General features: G+C 36.9%; 1 protein-coding gene and 2 non-coding genes across 5 annotated transcripts in view; 2 read left to right on the top strand and 1 right to left on the bottom strand.

Annotated features, from left to right (window-relative positions):
* The window catches only part of CCAR1 (cell division cycle and apoptosis regulator 1), a 62091-nt gene that overhangs the window by 27003 nt on the left and 12472 nt on the right, over positions 1-22616 (top strand). For 2 of the 3 annotated variants that reach the window (XM_021700205.1, XM_044916046.1), the window contains exons 9-18: positions 1275-1404; positions 1651-1812; positions 4393-4618; positions 5211-5324; positions 5907-6073; positions 6807-7017; positions 7835-7918; positions 9334-9519; positions 17477-17668; positions 22125-22364. In XM_021700205.1, the coding sequence (XP_021555880.1) occupies positions 1275-1404; positions 1651-1812; positions 4393-4618; positions 5211-5324; positions 5907-6073; positions 6807-7017; positions 7835-7918; positions 9334-9519; positions 17477-17668; positions 22125-22364 (1712 nt within the window). The remainder of the gene's footprint in view (positions 1-1274; positions 1405-1650; positions 1813-4392; positions 4619-5210; positions 5325-5906; positions 6074-6806; positions 7018-7834; positions 7919-9333; positions 9520-17476; positions 17669-22124; positions 22365-22616) is intronic. The other variant, XM_044916047.1, reaches the window with a different exon arrangement.
* LOC123325239 lies at positions 5711-5775 on the top strand. Its single transcript, XR_006540338.1, has one exon. It is a non-coding gene; the product is annotated as a small nucleolar RNA SNORD98 (small nucleolar RNA).
* On the bottom strand, positions 12320-12424 carry LOC123325174. The gene has a single exon (XR_006540281.1). It is a non-coding gene; the product is annotated as a U6 spliceosomal RNA (small nuclear RNA).

The raw sequence follows: 22616 nt of genomic DNA on the forward strand, positions 1-22616 counted from the left end.
CACATTTTCTTTTCTTCAAATATTTATTTAAGAGAGAGTGCAGGGGTGGAGGGGGAGCCAGAGGGCAGAAGGAGAGGGAGAGAGAATCCCAAGGCAGACTCCCCACTGGTGGAAAGCCCGAGGCAGGGCCCTATCCCTGGAGCCTGGGATTATGACTGGAGCTGAAATCAAGAGTTGGACACTCAAGGGACTGAGCAACCCAGGTGCCCCAGTTTCCCGCTTTTTCTTCTTCCTTTACAACATTGACTTTTTTAAGAAATTGGGCTAGTTGTCCTGTAGATTCTTTTGGAATGTTGTATAATGGATTTGCCTTTATTCCTTGTGACAGTTTTATCTTGTTCCTCTATCTGCCATATAAACTATGAACCTAGTAGATAAATCTAAAGGCTTTGGTAAGGGGCGCCTGGGTGGCTTGGTCAGTTAAGCATCAGTCTTCTGATTTAGGTTTCAGTTCATGATCTCAGGGTTGTTAGATTGAGTCCCCACGTCAGGCTCCTTGCTGGGTGTGGAGCCTGCTTAAGATTTTCTTTCTTCCTCTCCTTCTGCCCCCCCCCCCCCCCCCCCCCCCGGCCCCCTTTTTTTTTCCCTCCCCCTCTTTTTTTTTTTTTTTTTTAAGATTTTATTTATTTGCGCGAGAGAGATTGAGAGACAGAGAGCATGAGAGGGGGTAGGGTCAGAGGGAGAAGCAGACTTCCTGCTGAGCAGGGAGCCCGATGTGGGACTCGATCCCAGGACTCCAGGATCATGACCTGAGCCGAAGGCAGTCACTTAACCAACTGAGCCACCCAGGCGCCCTGTGTTCTCTCTCTTAAAAAAAGAAAAAGAAAGGCTTTGGCCAGGACACCTTATAGGTGATGTTTTGTAATTTGTATTGCACATGTCAGATTCTTCCATTAATTGTTATGCTAAATTTCATAACTAGGTCAGAGTGGAGATCTCTCCATAATAAGGAGTTCTTTTTCTCTGTGGAACCTTTGGATGATAGTTTGGCACCCTGTGAATAACTTGTACAGCAGTCTTTGTACTCTCTGTGGATCAGGGATTTCAAACTATAGCCCTTTGATTTGGTCCATGGCCTGGTTTATATGGTGACTGAGCTATAAATGGCTTTTGCATTTTTAAATGATCACAAAAATATATACAAATATACAAGTGGTGTCTACTATTTGTTGGCCACGAAGCTTAAAACATCAGCCAGCTTTTTCTAGTTGTAAAACTTAACTGGGTAATGCTTTTATTTAAGTCAAAATATTTTTTGTGTGTGTCTTTTAAAGCTGGTTTATTGCAGCCTCCTGTTCGTATAGTTTCACAGCCACAACCAGCACGAAGATTAGATCCACCATCCAGATTTTCAGGAAGGAATGACAGAGGGGATCAAGTGCCTAACAGAAAAGATGACCGAAGGTATTTTTTTTTAAGTGTACTTTTTAAGTGTACTTTTGATGGTGGTGAAGGTGCACACTGAATGCATGTGATGCCACAAACTGTACATTTAAAAATGGTTAAATGGTGAGTTTGTGTTACACATACTGTACAACAGTTTTTAAGAAGTTGTTAAAATATATTAGCGAATCTTATATTATCTATTTTATTAAAAGACTGTTCAATAATGCCAAAAATATTAGTAATTTTAGAACATTTTGTTTTAAGTCGTGAAAGGGAGAGAGAACGACGTAGATCCAGAGAAAGATCTCCTCAGAGAAAACGTTCCCGGGAGAGATCTCCTCGAAGAGAGAGAGAACGATCACCTCGGAGAGTTCGACGTGTTGTTCCACGTTACACAGTTCAGTTTTCAAAATTTTCCTTAGATTGGTAAGTTCTTTTCCCCCCATTGTTTTATTGAATTACCAGTTTTATAATTTGTCTAATTTAGTAGAATGTTACAGAGATATTTTTCTTACAACTTTCATTCCTGACATTTACTTTATATAGGGCAGAAATGCAGTTTGAAGTAGGAGTGTATTTTCATATATTCATCAAATCATTAAAGATAGTTATTGAAAAAGAGCCACTTGTGATCAGCTTGTGTTTTTTTTTTTTAATTTGTTTCTTAAAGTTAATCATTTAGGGTCCAGATTTATTGATAACTTTATTAAGTCCATGCGTAGTTCATTGTGTATGATGAAGTAATAACACAGCAGTGGACCAGTTATTTCAAGTTAGCTGTGACGATGTGGCATCATAGCAACATAGGCCTTCATATACACTCACAGACATATATACATGTATATAAATACATTTTTCAGCCTTTGGAGTCAGAGGTAATAGGCAAGTTGACAAGAATTTCTTAGTTTCACCTGCAAAATGGAAATTTTATCAACTAGTAGAATTACTAAGGTAAAATTGAGTTTGTGTATCTAAAGCACTTAATCCAGTCTGTGGCAGTTGTAGATACTCCATAATTAATGGTGGTGGTGGGATGTCATGGCCAGGTAGTAACTTCAAAGTTGTAATTCATAAAAATGCAAATTGGTCAAATGACTGATTTAGTCTAAGGGAAAGGAGGAATTATCTAAAGGCCCTGGGATGGGACTGGCAATTGAATATAAGATAAATTAACAAATGGAGAAAACAAATTGACAGTAAAATAAAAATGAATCATTAAAAGCAGTGTTTAAAGCTGTTTAGCATAGGAACAAATAACTGTGCGCTTCAGTCTCCTGAGGATATATTACTGTTTCAACGAAGAATAATAATATTGATAATACTGACCTGTCAGAAATTTAAATTTCTATATATTCAGTTCTAGGTTGAGTAAAACAGTGTAAACTTAAACTACTCAATGCCAAAAAAAATCTTTCGTAGGAACTTTGCTTAATTGTTAGATAGTTCATGTTCATTTAGTCATGTGGTCAAATGAGCAACTATTCTTAATTTATACTACTTTTCTTGTTACTCCTATTTTATCTAGATTGCATATATCAGAGAAACTTATTAGAACCAAAAACACTTCTCCAGTCCCAAATATATTAAATAGAGCAGCTCTGCTCTACTTTTGGGGAGAATTGTGATGAATAGGATATAAATTCAATAGCTATTTCTCTCCTTCCAGGTTAGACCTTCATAGTTTCATTTCATCACTTTGAAATAAATTCCTAGAACATCAGATCAACCCATTACAAATAAAAATCATTTGAAATTACTATACCTTTTCTCATCTATAGTTGTGGAAATCAAGATTGTTTTGTAGTAATGTGATTATAAGATACTGTACGCCAAGGCATGACTCATTTGTACATCCTTTGTTTTATTGTAGATTAAAATCCTACAGGGTAAAACACAACTTCAAAAATTCTAGAGATGGAAAACTAAGAAACTATTATACATACTGTCTATTTGAAACATTTCTTAAAAAACTCAAATAAGTATTTTTAAAATTTTCCTTATTTTGACAGCAGAATTTTATCCAAATAATGTATACTTATGTTAGCAACCATACCTGATGACAAGTTTGTCACTATATGTTTGTTATTTTTAGGCTTCAAATAAAAAGATACCCCTACAAATATATTAGGTCATAATTTATACCTTGTCTTTAGTTGTCTTTCAAAAAGACAGTGAAAAGAAAAATAATAAAAAAGATAATGTAGTTATCTTTTCATCTTACAAATTGTTGTTTTCCACTTTTTGTTATGCTTTTAATAGAAATCCTTTGTTCTTTTACCAGATTGATTTACCTTTGAGTTCCTTTTCTTTAAAAGCTCTGCTTCTTAGGAAAAAGGAAAGCATCCTTTAAAACAATCAGTATTTAAAAGGCAAGAAACTTACCCTCTTTACGTAATAATCCATCAGGTATGGATCATAATCATTAACAGAGAGAGGTATGGAGGTGTTAGATAATCAAAAAACATTTAGATTTAGCTTTCATGTGGATTTTTGTGCTTAATTTTGAATGTAAATATGCTTGATATAGGATCTTACTATAAAATGAAGATTTATGTTTTTTACATTATATGAACCTAATTGAGGAGTACGCATCATTTGGTATCAATCTTGTCCCTTCTTTGTATCCATTCTATATGAATTATAATTTTCTAAAAAATTCGTAGTTTCAGCTGAGGTAGAACTGCTTTTTGTTCATATCTTCTCTGGAGCTGGCATTGAAGTTATTTCAGAGGGTCTCTAACGTATTTCAAGCTACACAGAAAACGCAAAGAAATGAAGGTAACACTTAGGTACCAGTTATTTATTTAAAGCTCTAAGTAGACAAATTTGAAAGTGAGGTTTCATATGGCTCTTTGCAAATCTATAGCTCATTAATAATTGACTCTGACCATTCTCAGCTGGCTTTTAACCATGTCAGCTTATATATTTAGATGTGGAATGGAGTGAATGTTCATATAATCTTTGATACTAAGCCTATTTATTCACTTACTTATGTCTGTTTTTCAGTCCTAGTTGTGACATGATGGAACTAAGGCGCCGTTATCAGAATTTATATATACCTAGTGACTTTTTTGATGCTCAGTTTACATGGGTGGATGCTTTCCCTTTGTCAAGACCATTTCAGCTGGGAAATTACTGCAATTTCTATGTAATGCACAGAGAAGTAGAGTCCTTAGAAAAAAATATGGCTATTCTTGATCCACCAGATGCTGACCATTTATACAGTGCAAAGGTTTGTATTCTGTGATATATAGCTAAAATTTCTGAGCAGTTATTCATATTAAGAGTGTATGTGGAATTAATCTCCTGGAAGTGGTTATGTTTAAGACCTGAATAGCTATTTTTTTTTTCCTTGTCTGCCTGATTCTGTTTTGGTTATTTAAGTAATTTAATTTAACCTCTTTGTCTTATCTCTTAAGCTGTAAAATTCATGGTTATTGTTTTAACATTTTGAAACTCATAAACGTGAAGATGAAGTTGATTTTATTGAATAGCTTTTTGGAATGTTCTGTGACTTCTGGTAGCCTCAGATAAAACGTAATGTTGGTGAATTCCCTATATGTTAGCCTTCAGGGTAACATTCAATATATTGCTTATGGTCGGATAGTTTTTGGCTATTATAGAACATTGATCAAAAAGCATTTCTTGACAAGTTAAAATTCTATCATTATAAAGTATCTAATACCATTTCTGCTGTAGCATTTTACTTTCCATTTTTATAAAAAAATTTTGGATATCTAATATGTAAGGATAATTAGTAGTGCTTCTCATTTTTTTACATTACTTTAGACTTTTGACAGGATTGAATTATTTGACTATAATAGGTAATGCTGATGGCTAGTCCTAGTATGGAAGATTTGTATCATAAGTCATGTGCTCTTGCTGAAGACCCACAAGAACTTCGAGATGGATTTCAACATCCTGCTAGACTTGTTAAGGTAAAATGAAACACTTATTTTAACTTCGGGTATATATTTGCTTTGCTTAGTTCTAACTCTGTGTGTGTGTGTGTACATATGTATATAAAATACACATATATATAATATATAAAATTAAAAATACTACATTTTTAACTTATTAACAACTAATTTTTGTATTGTTAAGGCACTCAAAATTTAATGATGAAGATTTTCTTTCAGTGAAGATTATGGCTATATCTTATTTGTATGTCACTAGTTCAGCTGTCATTTTGGTATTTTATGCTTGTAGGATAGTAAAATTTTAGTGGTATTGGATTTAGTATATTTTTGGATTCTTTTAAAGTGTGAATTATAGCTTGTTTCTTTAAAAAAATTCTTTATCTGAAGAAATATTTTAGAAGGATGAGTTATGATGTGTAAATCCTATTCCATTGCTGAAATGCAGTGTGGAACACGATGAACTGAACTCTTCCTTGACTGACAGATACCAGAGGTAGTAAAAATGATATTGGAAAGGTTTGTCCCTTTCCTTTTCAAGTATTTTATTTGTAATTTGACAAGTTGCATAACACATGTAAATGATTCTTTGTTTTGAATTAGTTTTTAGTGGGCATGAAAGGCAAGGATGAAGCCATGGCCATTGGAGGTCACTGGTCTCCTTCGTTGGATGGACCAGACCCAGAAAAAGACCCCTCTGTGTTGATTAAGACTGCTATTCGTTGTTGTAAGGCTCTGACAGGCATTGATCTAAGTGTATGCACGCAATGGTAAGTACCAATTCATTTCTTGATTAGAAATGTTTTTTCATAGTTTATATAGATGTTCTTATCTGTCAGCCTCCCCTCCCCCCTTATTTTAGCAACCTTGATCGTGCAGGTAATCTCAAAGGAAAATCCCCATTTGTAGCAAAAGTTTATTTGGTGCCAAAAATGTTTGGGGGAAAAAGGATTTAAGAACTAATCAAAATAAACTGAACATTACTTAAATGTTTTGTTATGCTTTACTTCGGAAGTTGGATGTATGTTGAAAATATTTTTCATTTCATGCATAGCTGGAGAAGATCGTCAAGAGAGAACTTCATTTCATTATAATTCTTTTGTTATAAAATGATGTAGGTGCTGATTATTTTTGTTCAGCCATATTTTCTCTTGAGGCTTATTTGTCTTGTGTATTTTAGTGTATTTCTTGTGACTTAATTGAGAATATTCTTTTTTTAGCACATGAAATCTGAACAGCTATCCAGCTTCTTCAGGTATTCTCTAAAATATGGGTAGCTCTATAATCAAACTTGAAAATGCCTTGGGGAACATATTCTTTTAACCATAAAATATTGTACAAATGTACCAAAAGAGGAACTATGGCTTCTATAATTTTTTTTTCTTTAGACCAACCTCAAGTTCTTGCAGCAAAATTTCTTTACTTGATGTGCTACAAGTGAACTAGGGTCTTTAAAATGTATTTTAGAATTTTTTTTCCAACATGCTTCTTCCCTTGCAACAGGTACCGTTTTGCAGAGATTCGCTACCATCGCCCTGAGGAGACCCACAAGGGGCGTACAGTTCCAGCTCATGTGGAGACAGTGGTTTTATTTTTCCCGGATGTTTGGCATTGCCTTCCCACCCGCTCAGAGTGGGAAACCCTCTCCCGAGGATACAAGCAGCAGCTGGTCGAGAAGCTTCAGGGTGAACGCAAGGAGGCTGATGGAGAACAGGCACTGAACGCTAATCCCTTTTTCTATTTCCGCTTCTCACAGGCACAGGAACACAGGCACAAATGCACACCACACACTACATAACAAACACACATGGAGGAACATAACTGGTAACAGCGACTGGTAATCCAGCTTTCAGCAGTATAGTTGTATTTTCTTTTCTTTAAAAAAAAAATCTGTCTAGTATGCTAACTTTAAGAGTGCTAAGACCTCAAGGGAAAATAAGTTGTGCTTAAATTGCACAGAATTTTGTTTTTATCATAGGTCTAGTTGCTGGAATCTGGGACCAGTTGTTGAGCAAGATTCAGTATTAAGCCATTTTAAACATTTTGCCATTTTCTAAAATTTAAAAAATTTTCTCTTTCACGGTCATCAGTTCTAGTCATGGATATTTGAAATTGGACAACCACAAGTCTGAGAGATTTGACATTTCAGGCTATGTGGCATCGTCTTTGGTACATTTGAAAGGTCTGACTAAATCAGTCTTAACTTTGGGTGGCTTGAAAATTGGGGCAAGATCACACACTGTGTGGTTAGTGGAGACCGGCAGTGTTTGTGCATCCCTGATATCCTTTGTGTTGTAATTTATCACCCTTTTGTGTTTCACAGATCTGGCTTTGATTGGCTGATGAGTGTCTTTGTGATCAGTTAAAAGTGGTAGAATGTATGTACGTGGACTTGCCTAAATAATAACTTTAGGAGAAGACAATCTGAAACATTTGTGACCTTGCACAGATCAGCAACAGACTTTTAAAAATAAATTACTTTTATTTTAAGGTTTCAGAATAGTAATTATGTTCTTAACTTTGTATATCAGGATGAAGAAGAGAAAGATGATGGTGAAGCTAAAGAAATTTCTACTCCGACCCATTGGTCTAAACTTGATCCAAAGACAATGAAGGTAACTTTGAAATTTGAAATCTCTGACAAGAATAGAGAATGAGATCCGTGTTTTATCATTAAAAACCACTAAAAATAAAGTCAACTGAATACATATTCTGTATTTATACGTGTGTGTATAATTATTAAATAAAGGTTGACTTCATAAATCAGTGCAGCCTATATCTGTCGAGTGTAATATACAAGTGCATGTAGTGTGAGTAGCATCATTTTTTGATTGGGGAACTGAGCAAGAAGGCAGAATTTCTGCACTTAAGTAATTTAAATTCAAGGAAAAGGGAAGAAACAGGAAAAAGATTATCAAGATTACTTTAGTTTTTGAAATAATATTTAAAAAGTAGATTGATACACATCTGAACTGGGAAAGAATAATTTAAAAGCCTCTTTTGAAAATCATTGGTTAAGCTGTACTAGTTTTTCTTTGGTCCCCAATGTCTTTGGACTGATTATCATTCTATACTTTTTCATTTCTGGGCTTATAATGTGAATGTAGATCCATAGAATTCTACGTGTGTACATTCTACATAGATCAGAAGATCACAAGCTTTTGCAGCCTGTTACTTTTAACACATAAAAGCTGACCTTTTGGTTAACTTTTGTCAGCAAAAAACCCATTTTCTTCCTTCTTATGAAACTGTAGTTTTTTAACCCACATTGCTTTTTTTTTAGTAAGTAGAGAATGTATATCATAAGAAGATTAAGCCTGCATCCCAGGACTTTTTATCAAACTGATGGCTTTGCCATTAAGTTTCTTATTTTAAAACTTGTATTTCTTTTGGTTATAAATACAATGTGTGCTTATTTTAAAATCTGGTACATACATAGAAAAATAGAAGATAAAAGTTACTCAAGTCTATAACTCAAACACAACCACTGTTAAAATTTTAGTGTATTTTTTCCATTATTTTTTCTGTGTACAAGCTTTATGATTGGTTTGGTTGGTTGGTTCTGATCATCTATAAAACATTGGCAGTCTCATCCTTTTCAATTAATATTGGTGTTTCCCATGTAATTATTTTTAAATGTTCTGTATTCCTCTCATCTAGTTGATGTGGTATTATTATCTTTTGTTGGATATTTAGATTCTTCACATTTTTGAGGAAGGAACTGTTACAAGAAATATGTAAAGGTTTTGTTTTGTTTTCCAGTGTGTTTAGAATATTGCTTTAGGGTAAACTGCCGTAAATTAGAATTTCTGTGTCAAAGAGCATTAATGGTTTTTAAAGCATCTTAAAACATGTTACAGATTATTTTCCAAAAATATTCTATCAGTTGCATTTTCACAAACGTTCTGAGCTGTACAAGTGTATTTTTCACCAACATTTTAAAAAACCAGATGAAAGATAATTGCATAGTTTGTTCCCTATTTCAATATCCCATTTTCTTTTTCTGTGTTTTTATGCTCTGTATATTTAGGTAAATGATCTCCGAAAAGAATTGGAAAGTCGAGCTCTTAGTTCTAAAGGATTAAAATCCCAGTTAATAGCCCGGTTGACAAAACAGCTTAAAGTAGAAGAGCAAAAAGAAGAACAAAAGGAATTAGAGAAATCAGAAAAAGAAGAGGAAGAGGAGGATGATAGGAAATCTGAAGATGATAAAGAGGTATATACTATTAAATATAATATTGGTTTAGAGAGAGTTCTTGAAATATGTTTGTGTATACTTTTATTAAGATAAAACTATAGGGGCCCCTTCCCCCTGCTTGCTCACTCTCTCTCTCTCTAAAATAAATCTTTTTTTTTTTAAGATATAACTACATAACTCTAAGATTCAACCAGTTTTGCAAGTTTGACAAATGCATATAGTTGTGCAACCACCACCACAATTAAGATATAAAACAGGTCTGCCACCCCCTAAAAATCCTCTGTATCCCTCTGTAAGCATTTTCCTCTCTCCATGTGTACTTTCTGCCTCCCAGACCAGCCTCTGGGAGCCACTGACCTGTTTCCTGTAGTTTTGCCAATTCCAGTATATCATGTAAATGGAACCATACAACCTGTTGAGTCTGACCTCTTCAACTCAGCATAATGCATTAGAGATTCACCCATTTTGTTGTATATATCACTAATTTTTTCCTTTTTTTTTTTTTTAAGCTTTTAGAGAGGGTGGGGAGGGGCAGTAACGGGCGAGGGGTAAAGGGAGAGAGAATTCCAGTCAGACTCCGTGCTGAGCTCAGAGCCTGTCTTAGGGCCCCTATCCCATGACCCTGAGACTATGACCTGCGGAGAAATCAAGAGTTGGATGCCCAGTCGACTGAGCCAGCCAGGTGCCCACTAATTTGTTCCTTTTTATTCCTTAATAACATTACATAGTATCAATGTATCAGTTTATTAGTTTTCCACTTGAGAGACACTTGAGTTGTTTCCAAGTCATGTATTTTTAATCTTCCCCTTTAAAAATGAATAATTATTCATGTGTTTGGGGTGCCTGGCTGGCTCAGTCATTAGAGCATGTGACTCTTGATCTTGGGGTCATGGGTTCAAGCCCAACATTGGGCATAGAGTTTACTTAAAAAAATTACTCCTATATCTTAGATATAGAAAATGAGATAAAATTTGATTGACTGAGCCATTAAGTTCAGAGATTGAGTTCTAGTGAAGTGCTTATTCCAGAATTTTGCTGCTTCTACAGCTATGTGTTTGATTGCACTTCAGTCCTTAAGACTCTGAGACTATAGACTTATGCCCTTAAAATAATTCCTGCTTGCATAAGCCTGTCATTTGTTTTCTGAATTTGGAATACAGGAATATAAGAAGCATGTTAGAATACCAGTAATTGGAGAAACCAACATTATGTGTTTCCTAATGTGATGCATTGTGGAGTGTACATCATTATTTATGAAGTATTCTTGCCAAAAGTGTTTTACCTTAATCTAATTATGAGGGAACAATCAGATAAATTTAGAATGTGAGAACTTCTGCAGAGCAGCTTGTCTGAACTTTTCAAAAAAAGGTCTATATAATGAGAGACTAAAGAAGAAAAATGATAAATAGTAAAAGAGTTTAGCGAGGCGTGACAACTGAATGCGCTGAGTGTGAAACTTGACAGGTCTGAATAGGGGGGGGAAAAAAAGCCATAAAGAGTAGTTTGGGAATAACTGGAGATATTTGATTATGGATGTGATATTAGATAATATTGAAGCAGTGCTAAATTTCTTGGATGTGATGTTTTTGTGATCATGTAGAATTGCCTTGTTATTCCGAGGTGCATTGATTTGTGATTTCTTATTCAGTAGATTATAAATATTTACATTGATAGTTAAATTGTCTCACTTGGCCAGTGGGAGCCCTATCGAGTTGGCTTCCATGTCTTTTGACACGTTCTCATCATATTTTGAGGACTTATTTTGCAGCACAAAACAATGTTGCAGTTTCACTGTGTACTATCCCTGCCCTGGTTCTGGAATTAGCCATTTTCCCAGGAAGCCCTGATACTTTTTAGTGAAGAATGGTAATGATATTTAGAAGCCAAGACATATTCATTGGTATCATTGTTGTGCTGCTGTCAACCCCTGTCAGTTAACAGTTTTGGTAGATACATATTCGTTTATACTTATGTTTACCTATGTATATACGTATTTGCATCTGTATTTGTTAGTATATATTGTGTATATTGAATGTCGTAAGTTTATGCTAGTATCTCCAATTCTCTTCCCAACATCAGAGTTCATTTCAGTTTCTCCCTTTCCATAAAGTTAATTCTTTTGTCCAATAATGAGAAACAGCTTCTATTGTACTTAATAATTATATACTTACTTGCTCAGTTGTCTTTCGCATTCCCTTTCCTATCTGATACCCTCTTTACTTTGGTCTAGTTTCCTACCCTGTATTCTGTCTTTATATGGATGCCCTCCTTACTCTATTTGGGTTTTAATACCTGGTAACTGGGCAGCTCATCTGCTCTGGGCATTGTAGCTCTACCTCTCTGTCAGCCTCCATCCCCTGTGTAGACACTTGCTTTGCATGGAGGAATTGCTTTAGAATTGAATTGTTATGGACAGAAGGAGTAGATAGAGAAGGCAAAGAAGAGCTGGTTTTCACTTTTTGATGTTAACAGCCAGTGGGGTTGAAAACTGGTGATAATTCTTACCATTTTGTTTTCACATATTTTCCTCTTCTGCTATTTGATTATGTAGTGGTATAGTTTTATCTATTTGTAAATTCATATAGACGAAGGCAGGATCAGTGCTTGATTTCTTTTCATTTTTTTAAAATATAGAATGTGGGGCACCTGGGTGGCTTAGTCGTTAAGCGTCTGCCTTCGGCTCAGGTCATGATCTCCAGGGTTCTGGGATCAAGCTCCACATCGGGCTCCCTGTTCCGTGAGAAGCCTGCTTCTCCCTCTCCTACTCCCCCCTGGTTGTGTTCCCTCTCTCGCTGTGTCTCTCTTTCAAATAAATAAATAAAATATAGAGTGCTTCTTAAATATGAGTCATCCTTGTGCAAGGCCCATGCTAATCTTCTCCATATTGGTCTAATTTTATTACATGTGCTGCTGAAGCAAGCACTGTTTTCCTTTATTTTATCCAGTTTTCAAGATACTGAATTGGTTCCCTATCATCTTCTGATGGTTACCTGTTTGGTTTTTGTGTGTTTAAAGATTTTTATTTATTTATTTATTTGACAGAGAGAGACAGCGAGAGAGGGAACACAAGCAGGGGGAGTGGGAGAGGGAGAAGCAGACTCCCCACTGAACAGGGAGCCCGATGCGGGGCTTAATCCCAGGACCCTGAGACCATGACCTGAGCCGAAGGCAGACGCTTAACGACTGAGCCACCGAGGCACCCCTACCTGTTTGTTTTTAAACGTTATTTTTGGGGTGCCTGGGTGGCTCAGTTGGGTGAGTTTCTTCCTTTAGCTCAGGTCATAATCCCAAGGTTTTAGGATTGAGCCCTGCATCGGTTTCCTTGCTCAGCGAGGAGCCTGCTTCTCTTTTTCCCTCCGCCCCTCCCCCTGCTTGTGCTTTCTTTCTGAAATAAATAAAATCTTTTAAAAAAAATAAACATCATTATGAATTTATAGATTTATTTTTTTAAGATTTTTTTATTAGCACAAACAGGGAGAGTGGCAGGGGGAGAAGGAGAAGCAGACTCCCCACTGAGCAGGGACCCTGATGTAGGTCTTTGATCCCAAAACCCTGGGATCATGAGCTGAGCTAAAGGCAAGATGCTCAACCGACTGAGCCACCCAGGCTCCCTGAATTTGTAGATTTAAACACATTTTATGGGTTTCAGTTCATTGTAATTCTTATCCTTATTGAAGCTCAAATTGTCTTTTTTTGTCCAGTGAGTAGGAATATATATATAGATACACAACACTAATGTAGAACTAATAGTATACCACTAATGTTATTGCTGAAATTTGTTTAAAATTATTTTTGGTTTTTTTTTTTTTTTTTTTTTTAATTATTTGAGAGAGAGTGAGTACAAGTGGGCAGAGGGTCAGAGGAAGAGGGAGAAACAACTCACTGCTGAGCAGGGAGCCCGGTGAGGGACTCGATCCCAGGACTCTGGTATCGTGACCTGAGCCGAAGGCAGACACTTAACTGACTGAGCCACCCAGGCGCCCCTATTTTTGCATTTCCTATTGTCATTTTCTCCCCATTGTTTTTATGTTGTACTATAAGTACATCATCCTAACGTGTAGCATTACATATCGTACTCTTTTAATTCTCATTTAGTCTTTGTCCTACAATTACCGTATCTAATGCTCACCAATAGTCCTTTTGTCATTGTCTCTGAAGCTCTTCTCTAGGAGATTCCTCAGAGCTCATGTATGCTCGTAACAGTTTGACTATACTCTACTTAAAAGTCAGTGTTGCCACTTTTTGCCTGCCAATACTTGGTGTAAAAAAGAATCCTTCATCCCCACTATATACAACTTTGGGTGTTATTACCAAAGGCACTATAATTGAGGTGAATGTGAGTGAGTTGGGCCTTGTGACACAAGGAGGCAAAGTTATTTGGGGCAAATATGCCCAGGTTACCAACAACCCTGAAAATGATGGATGCATAAATGCAGTCTTGCTGGTTTGACAGCAGTTTCAGAGAAGTAATTCCTTATAATTACTGAAGAGTACACACCAATCAGGACCACCATTACTGTGGTGGTTCCGAATACTACCAAACAGCCTTATGTATCTGCAGTCATCAAGAGAAGTATTTATTCTATTGTGAAAAACATTAAAATAGACATTTATTAAAATAAAAAAAAGTCAGTTTTGCTAAATATAAAGTCTTTGATTCACATTTTTATTTCTTTAAATATCTTAAATATATGCTACTCTTTTTTCTTTTTAAGATATTTATCTATCTATCTATCTATTTATTTATTTATTATTTATTTTAGAGAGAGCAAAATGAGCAGTGGGGGAGAGCTGGGGAGGGGGAAAGGGAAGGGAACCTCAAGTACACTCTGTGCTGAGCCTGGAGCATGATTTGGGGCTAAATCTCACGACCCTGAAGATCATGATCTGAGTCAAAACCAGGAGATGGACACTTAACTGGGTGAGCCACCCAGGCGTCCCTATGTTACTGTTTTTTTGTTTGTTTTGTTTTAAGATTTTTATTTATTATTTGGCAGAGAGAGACAGTGAGAGAGGGAACTATACTAGATACCTAATGAAGTGGAATCATACAGTATCTGCTCCTTTGTGTCTGGCTTCTCTCACTTAGCATAATGTTTTCAGAGTTCATCCATGTCATAGCATGGATCAGAACTTCATTTCTTTTTTGTTAAGATTTTATTTATTTGACAGAGACAGCGAGAGAGGGAACACAAGCAGGGGGAGTGGGAGAGGGAGAAGCAGGCTCCCCACTGAGCAGGGAGCTCGATGCAGGGCTTGATCCCAGGACCCTGGGATCATGACCTGAGCCGAAGGCAGACGCTTAACGACTGAGCCACCCAGACGCCCCAGAACTTCATTTCTTTATAAGGCTGAATAATATTCCATTGCATGTGTATACTGCATTCTGTTTATCCCTTCATCTGTTAATGGACACTTGAGTTGTTTTCACCTTTTGGTATTGTGAATAAAACTGCTATCTACAAGCATGTTTTCAGGGCGCCTGGGTGGCTCTTGTATTCTATCGCCTCATTTTCAGTTTTAAAATTCTTACTATATTGTCCTGGGGCTCCTGGGTGGTTCAGTCATTTAAGTGTCTGCCTTCAGCTCAGATCACGAACCTGGAGTCCTGGGAATGAGCCCCGCATCGGACTCCCTGCTCAGCGGAGACCCTGCTTCTCCCTTTGCCCCTCACCCCGCTCGTGCTCTCTCTCTCTCTCGCTCTCTCAAGTAAATAAAATCTGTTTTATTTTTTAATTTTTTTTTAAAGATTTTATTTATTTATTTGAGAGAGAGAGAATGAGAGACAGAGAGCATGAGAGGGAGGAGGGTCAGAGGGAGAAGCAGACTCCCTGCCGAGCAGGGAGCCCGATGCGGGACTCGATCCCGGGACTCCAGGATCATGACCTGAGCCGAAGGCAGTCCCTTAACCAACTGAGCCACCCAGGCGCCCAATAAAATCTTTTTAAAAAAAAATAAAATTCTTATTTCTATTGTCCTTTCATATCTTGTAAGATTTTCTTAATCTCTTAGTACGCTTTAAAATAGTAAAGATTTTTATCTGTCTATGCCTGTTTTTCTGGCCCACTTTCATTGTCTGTAGGGATGTAATTCTCCTTCTTCTCTTTTAAATAGTAACTTTCTATAGGACTTGACCTCAATACTTTCTTTTGCTCATTTTTATGTGAATTTAGTTTGCCTAACATTTTATTAGAAGAGGTTGCTTAAGGGGTGCCTGGGTGGGTCAGTCAGTTAAGTGACCAACTCTTGGTTTCGTCTCAGGTCGTGTGATCTTAGGGTCATGAGATTGAGCCCCATGTTGGGCTCCGTGCTCAGTGGGGAGCCTGCACATGCACAGCGCTCTCTCTCTCTCAAATAAATCTTTAATAAAAAGATAGCTTTTCCTGACTTCATAAAGATTTATATATTATGTTGTTTTCTTACTCTGTTTAAAACTGTGGTGGTTTGCGGGTGCCTGGGAGGCTCAGTCAGTTAAGTGTCAGCCTTTGGCTCAGGTCATGATCCCAGGGTCCTGGGATCGAGTCTCGCATTGGGCTCCCTGCTCAGTCAGGAGTGTGCTTCTCCCTCTGCGCCCTCCTCTGTTCGTGCCCTCTCCCTCTCTCTCTCACAAAAATAAATAAATAAAATCTTAAAAAAAAAAACAACTATGGTTATTTGCTTTCTAAGATTTTGATCTCTGTTGCCCTTCCATCACTGTTTATTGGGTTGGGACCTTTTCCTCCCATGTCTGTGTTGTTGCTATTGATTCTGCTTTCAGTAATTTCTTCACAGGGTGAGAGACCCTGTGCTAGAAAGATGCCCTGGTAAATCAGCTTTGCAAGTTCGTAGGACTAGAATATTCTAGGCCCTTTTAGATCTTTTTTTTTTTTTTAATTCTTATGTTAATCCCCATACATTACATCATTAGTTTTAGATGAAGTATTCCATGATTCATTGTTTGTGCATAACACCCAGTGCTCCATGCAGAATGTGCCCTCCTCAATACCCACCACCAGGCTAACCCATCCTCCCACCCCCCTCCCCTCTAGAACCCTGTTTGTTTTTCAGAGTCCATCGTCTCTCATGGTTCGTCTACCCCTTAGGCCCTTTTAGATCTTAACACAGGCTCCTTGTACTCACTATTGTTGGGAGTAAAACGTTGCCTAGTTTCAGCTGCTGTTATGAAATTGAACTCACTTTCCAGTGAACGCCTTTTGACTCTTTTGTGGTTTTCCTGTTCTTAGAGCCATCAGACAACCCCATTGTTTCCTTCTGCTTTCCCTCTGCACGGATGCCAGTAACATATAGGTCTTCTGGCTCTTGTGGCTTTTTCCCACTCATTTGTGTATTGGGGTTTTTCGGAATACCTTTTCACCTTGTTTTGTTCTGAATGTACATGAATGTTGGATGTTGGTTTTGGTATCTAGATTATTCCCCCTCTTTTTTTTTTTAAGATTCTTTTTTAAATTTTTTATTTATATGACAGAGAGAGAGAGACAGTCAGAGAGGGAACACAAGCAGGGGGAGCAGGGGAGGGAGAAGCAGGCTTCCCGCAGAGCGGGGAGCCTGATGAGGGGCTTGATCCCAGGACCCTGGGATCATGACCTGAGCGGAAGGCAGATGCTTAACGACCGAGCCACCCAGGCGCCCCTCGATTATTCCCTTTTTATATGGGGATTCTGGAAGATCCAGAAACTATGCTACTGTCAACTATTTTCCAGAATCCCTGGTTTATATAATGTTAACATAGGTTTTTTTTTTTTCTCTTTAGAAGTTAGTTTCTTATGCTGGGAAACTCAGAAGAGAAAAGTAGGAGCCATGGAAGCTGCTGTCTTCTTTACTAAATTTGAACTTTCTTCCCAGCCCTTATGATTGGCATAATCACCATAAGGAGTCATGGGAATTTTGCCCTTTTTCTTTACATGGTGTGCATTTGATACATACATACATATTGTACATGGAGGTTTAACCATTACTTAAAATTTCAAATATGTAGGAAGAAGAAAGAAAACGTCAAGAGGAAATGGAACGCCAGCGTCGGGAAAGAAGATACATTTTGCCTGATGAACCAGCCATCATTGTACATCCAAACTGGGCTGCAAAAAGTGGAAAGTTTGATTGTAGCATTATGTCTTTGAGTGTACTTTTAGACTACAGATTAGAGGATAATAAAGAACATTCATTTGAGGTAATATTTTAAGTTTGAATTGGGATCTAAATAAGGTATACACATTTTGATTGGTTAATATATTTCTTAAATCTCTTTGATGGCCTTTTTCGTGGATTCTGTTTTTTTGTTTTTGTTTTTTTCTTTCAATTTATTTTGGGGGGGTTGAACACCAGCTGATTTTTCCTACAGGATTCACTTTTGGTGATTGCATTCCTGTAGTATCATTTAGATGTTCCTCTGGCCTCTGTATTTTCTGTAAATTTATAGTTGGTTCTAAAGTCTTAATCAGGTTCTGATTTAATTACTATTTTTTAAAAAAATACTTCATAAGTAGTGGTATGTTTATCAGAATATCAGGAGACATATAATACATAATGTCTAATTACCTCTTGGGAATGAGGTAATGCTATATTGTTTAGAATTAAAATAGCATTCAGTGGGATTTAAAATTATACTTGTGACTGACGGAAGTGTAAGATAAAAGATGTTTATTTTTCAACATGAATCTATCTCTTACCATTACTATAGGGCAGATTTACAACATACAATTTATTTTTCAAAATAATTGAAGATTTTTATCCCTTAAGAAGTGATTGCTTCATTCTTTAAATAAAATCAATTAAAATATTCCAAAATACTAATTTCATAATAGCTTATGAAAAATTACAATTTTTTTCAATTATTGTATCTTACCAACACATTTCACATTCTTGTTTGTATGTTTTGTTTTATAAATTATGTTGGAAAAGTCCGTCAGACTTACTTGACCCAAAAGGTCATTGTCCACAAGATGAAAATGAAATACTTAGACTAGAGACATTTACAAACAGATATAGAGGCTTACTGAGGCAATTATAAAACACGATGTGCATGCTTATTGGTCCTGATAAAAGACAGGTTGCAAATATTAAAATAATTATAATTTTTAGTACATTAATAATTCCAGTAAGCCTGTGTTTTTAAATATTATATACTAGATGACTTTATTTTTATTACCAGTTACTTAATATAATTCTTTTTTTTTTTTTTTTTTTTTAAGATTTTATTTATTTATTTGAGAGAGAGAATGAGAGAGCATGAGAGGGGGAGGGTCAGAGGGAGAAGCAGACTCCCTGCCGAGCAGGGAGCCCGATGCGGGACTCGATCCCGGGACTCCAGGATCATGACCTGAGCCGAAGGCAGTTGCTTAACCAACTGAGCCACCCAGGCGCCCTACTTAATATAATTCTTAATAGTGCCTACCATCTAGTAGTAATTTGAATAAATAAATGAAAAAAATTAGTGTTTGGTATTACTGCTTATATAGTATATACCATGTATCTGACTGATGCCGTAGGAGGATCTCAAACTAATGCTACTCCAGTGGAAACAAAGCAATTTGTGAAACAGCCATTTGCTAGCAAAATGATCCCTTACCTTTTTCCTCCCCACCGAACATACCTCCTGGGTTAATTTCCTTTTAATCTATTTAGAATGCAAATGTCATTTTGGTACATGAATTTTTTTTTTTTTTAAGATTTATTTATTTTAGGGAGAGAATGAGAGCACAAGTGGGAGGGGCAGAGAGAGAGGGAGGGAGAGAGAATCTAAAGCAGACTCTGCACTGAGCGCAGAGTCCAGTGCAGAGCTTGATCTCACGACCCTGAGATGATGACCTCAGCCGAAATCAAGAGTCGGACGCTTAACTGACTCAGCCACCCAGGCACCCCTTGTTACATGAATTTTTTTTTTTTTTTAGTTTTATTTATTTATTTGACAGAGAGAGACATAGCGAGACATGGAACACAAGCAGGGGGAGTGGGAGAGGGAGAAGCAGGCTCCCCGCCAAGCAGGGAGCCCGATGCGGGGCTCGACCCTAGGACCATAACCTGAGCCGAAGGCAGACGTTTTAACGACTGAGCCACCCAGGTGCCCCCAATTTTTAAAAAATATTCTGTAATTAAGAAAAACCATTTATCATAAAATTATAAATCTTTGGTTGATTTAATATTAATGCTAGATTTGTCTCTTTCAATGCTTTTACATGAAAAGATTTAAAAATTAATTCTGCTCTTCTGGGTTGTGCCTCGCTGCCTCCGTGGAAGAGTATGAAACTCTTGATCTCAGGGTTTTGGGTTCGAGCCCCACATTTGGTGTGGAAATTACTTAAATAAATAAATAAACTTAAAAATAATTCTGGGGACGCCTGGGTCCCTTGGTTAAGCGTCTGCCTTTGGCTCAGGTCATGATCCCAGGGTCCTGGGATCTCCCTGCTCAGTGGGGAGTCTGCTTCTCCCTCTGCCTGCTGCTTCCCCTGCCTATGCGCGCTCTCTCTCTCTTTCTCTGCAAATAAATAATTCTTTAAAAAAAATTAATTCTGCTATTCTAGTTACTGTTCTGGGCTTCTTCTAATTTAACCCATTTAACTTACTGCTTTTTATTTCTAGGTAATGAAAAAGAGAAGACTCTTAGGAAAAGATAATGCCTCTTGTATTTATGCAAATGGAAATCTTATTTAGTTTCACAAATGGTTAAGAGGGGAGTTTTCAATATCTCTCTTTTTTTAAGAGAGAGGGTCAGAGAGAATCTTTTTTTTTTTAAGATTTTATTTATTTATTTGAGACAGAGAGAATGAGAGACAAAGAGCATGAGAGGGAGGAGGGTCAGAGGGAGAAGCAGACTCCCTGCCGAGCAGGGAGCCCGATGCGGGACTCGATCCCGGGACTCCAGGATCATGACCTGAGCCGAAGGCAGTCGCCCAACCAACTGAGCCACCCAGGCGCCTGGTCAGAGAGAATCTTAAGCAGGCTCTCTATGCCTAGTGCAGACTCTTGGGGCTCAATCTCACAACCCTGAGATCATGACCTGAGTCGAAATCAAGAGTCAGATACTTAACTGACTGAGCCACTCAGGCACTGTGAGTTTTCAACATCTGGATGGTTATTTTACTGATAATAAATTTCTGTTTTAAAATGTGTAAAGACTGGGCATGAGTTAAAGAAAAATAGATTATAAATTCAATTTTAATTTTAATATATTATTCTTTATGATCAGGAAAATAGTCTGATTAAAGTGTTTTATCAAATATACTATGAACTCCTTGCCAGAGTTTACACATTTTAGAGTTGTGTTCAACCATTTCAAGTTCTGGACCCTTTTAATCTGTTGGAAACCATTAGCCTTAGAATTTTTTTTTAGAATGTTATTTTTTAAATTTTTTTAACATTTATTTATTTGAGAGAGAGTGTGAGTGGAAGGAAGGGCAGAGGGAGAGGGAAAATCTCAAGCACTGAGTGCAGAGCGCGATACAGTGCTTGAGATCATGACCTGAGCTGAAATCAAGAGTCAGATGCTTAACCAACTTAGCCACCCAGGCGCCCCAAGATTGTATTTTTAAGTAATTTCTACACCTGATGTGGGGCTCAGACTCACAACCCTGAGATCAAGAGTCACATGCTCTAGTGACTGAGCCAGCCAGACACCCCATACTTAGAAATATTTATGTGGAAAATTTAGTGTGTAATTTTAGGTTCTGGAGTATGTGATTATCCATGGATATTTGCATAGTAATAAAACTATCCATGGATATTTGCATGTAGTAATAATGCATGCTCCTACTCACAATTCTGAGTTGGTGTCCCCTGCCTGAAATGCTTTTCTAGGGATCTATCTGGCCCCATTCACTTGTCACCTTCAGGTCACTTCTGATGTCACCTAATCAAAGAGATCTTCTCTGACTACACTGTACTTTCTTGTTACTCTGTGTATTTATCCTCCCTTTTTTTGTTTTTTCCCTTAAAATTTGATGTTCTGGTTACCTTTTACTTTTCCCCATTAGATTATTAGCAAATTAGAGTTAGGATTTTTATCTGCTTCCCTCACTTCTGTATCCCTAATGCCTAGAATAGTCCATGGTACGTAGTAGGTATTTCAGAAAAACTTGTTGAATAAATTAAAAAATACATTTATCATGAAGATTAATTGCTGTGTAAAATAGAAATCCTTTTTCCTACTCATTTTCAAATTCCAAATTTCATTTCAAAATTTGTCAAATTTTGTATTATTTTTTCTAAAATTTGGCCAAAAGTATATTAAACGTAGTGTTTATATCTTCAGGAGAGTTTTTTTGTTTTGTTTTGTTTTGTTTTCATTTGAGATACAGAGAGAGCATGAGCAGGGGGAAAAGCAGAGGGAGGGGGAGAAGCAGACTCCCTGCTGAGCAGGGAGCCCGATGAGGGGCTCGATCCCGGGGCCCTAGGATCATGACCTGAGCCGAAGGCAGATGCTTAACCATCTGAGCCACCCAGGCACCCCCAGGAGAGTTTTTGAGTCTTTTGAAGATCCTCAACATCATTGACATCAATTATTATAACTCTCTTGTTAGTGCATATTAATTGTTAGATGTGGCAAATCATTATTTGATAAATTATTATGCTGGGTTTATTCAATATTTCCATTAAAGGTGACTGGGTTACTGTTGGTATCTTTGTTATAGGTTTCACTGTTTGCAGAACTTTTCAATGAAATGCTTCAAAGAGATTTTGGTGTCAGAATATACAAATCATTACTATCTCTTCCTGAGAAAGAGGACAAGAAAGAAAAGGAAAAGAAAAGCAAAAAAGATGAGAGAAAAGATAAAAAAGAAGACAGAGATGAAGAAACTGATGAGCCAAAACCCAAACGGAGAAAATCAGGCGATGATAAGGATAAAAAAGAAGATAGAGATGAAAGGAAGGTCTGTAATTATTTCCATTACCAGCAACCTATTTAGAAGTTTTCCTTTAGTTTTCTAGAGTATAACAAATGATGAATTCATCAGAAGAGCAAAATGTAAAGGCTAAACTAAAAGATTTTAGTGTATTATTAGAAATGTTAGTCTTTGAATTAAGCCTATATAGACATCTAGAACTAATTTCTGGTAATTTTCTTTTTTTAAGGTATGCAGCATGACGGTATATTTACATGTATTGTGAATGGTAGTTTAATT

The sequence above is a fragment of the Neomonachus schauinslandi genome, chromosome 6 (assembly GCF_002201575.2).
Source record: "Neomonachus schauinslandi chromosome 6, ASM220157v2, whole genome shotgun sequence".
Lineage (NCBI taxonomy): Eukaryota > Metazoa > Chordata > Mammalia > Carnivora > Phocidae > Neomonachus > Neomonachus schauinslandi.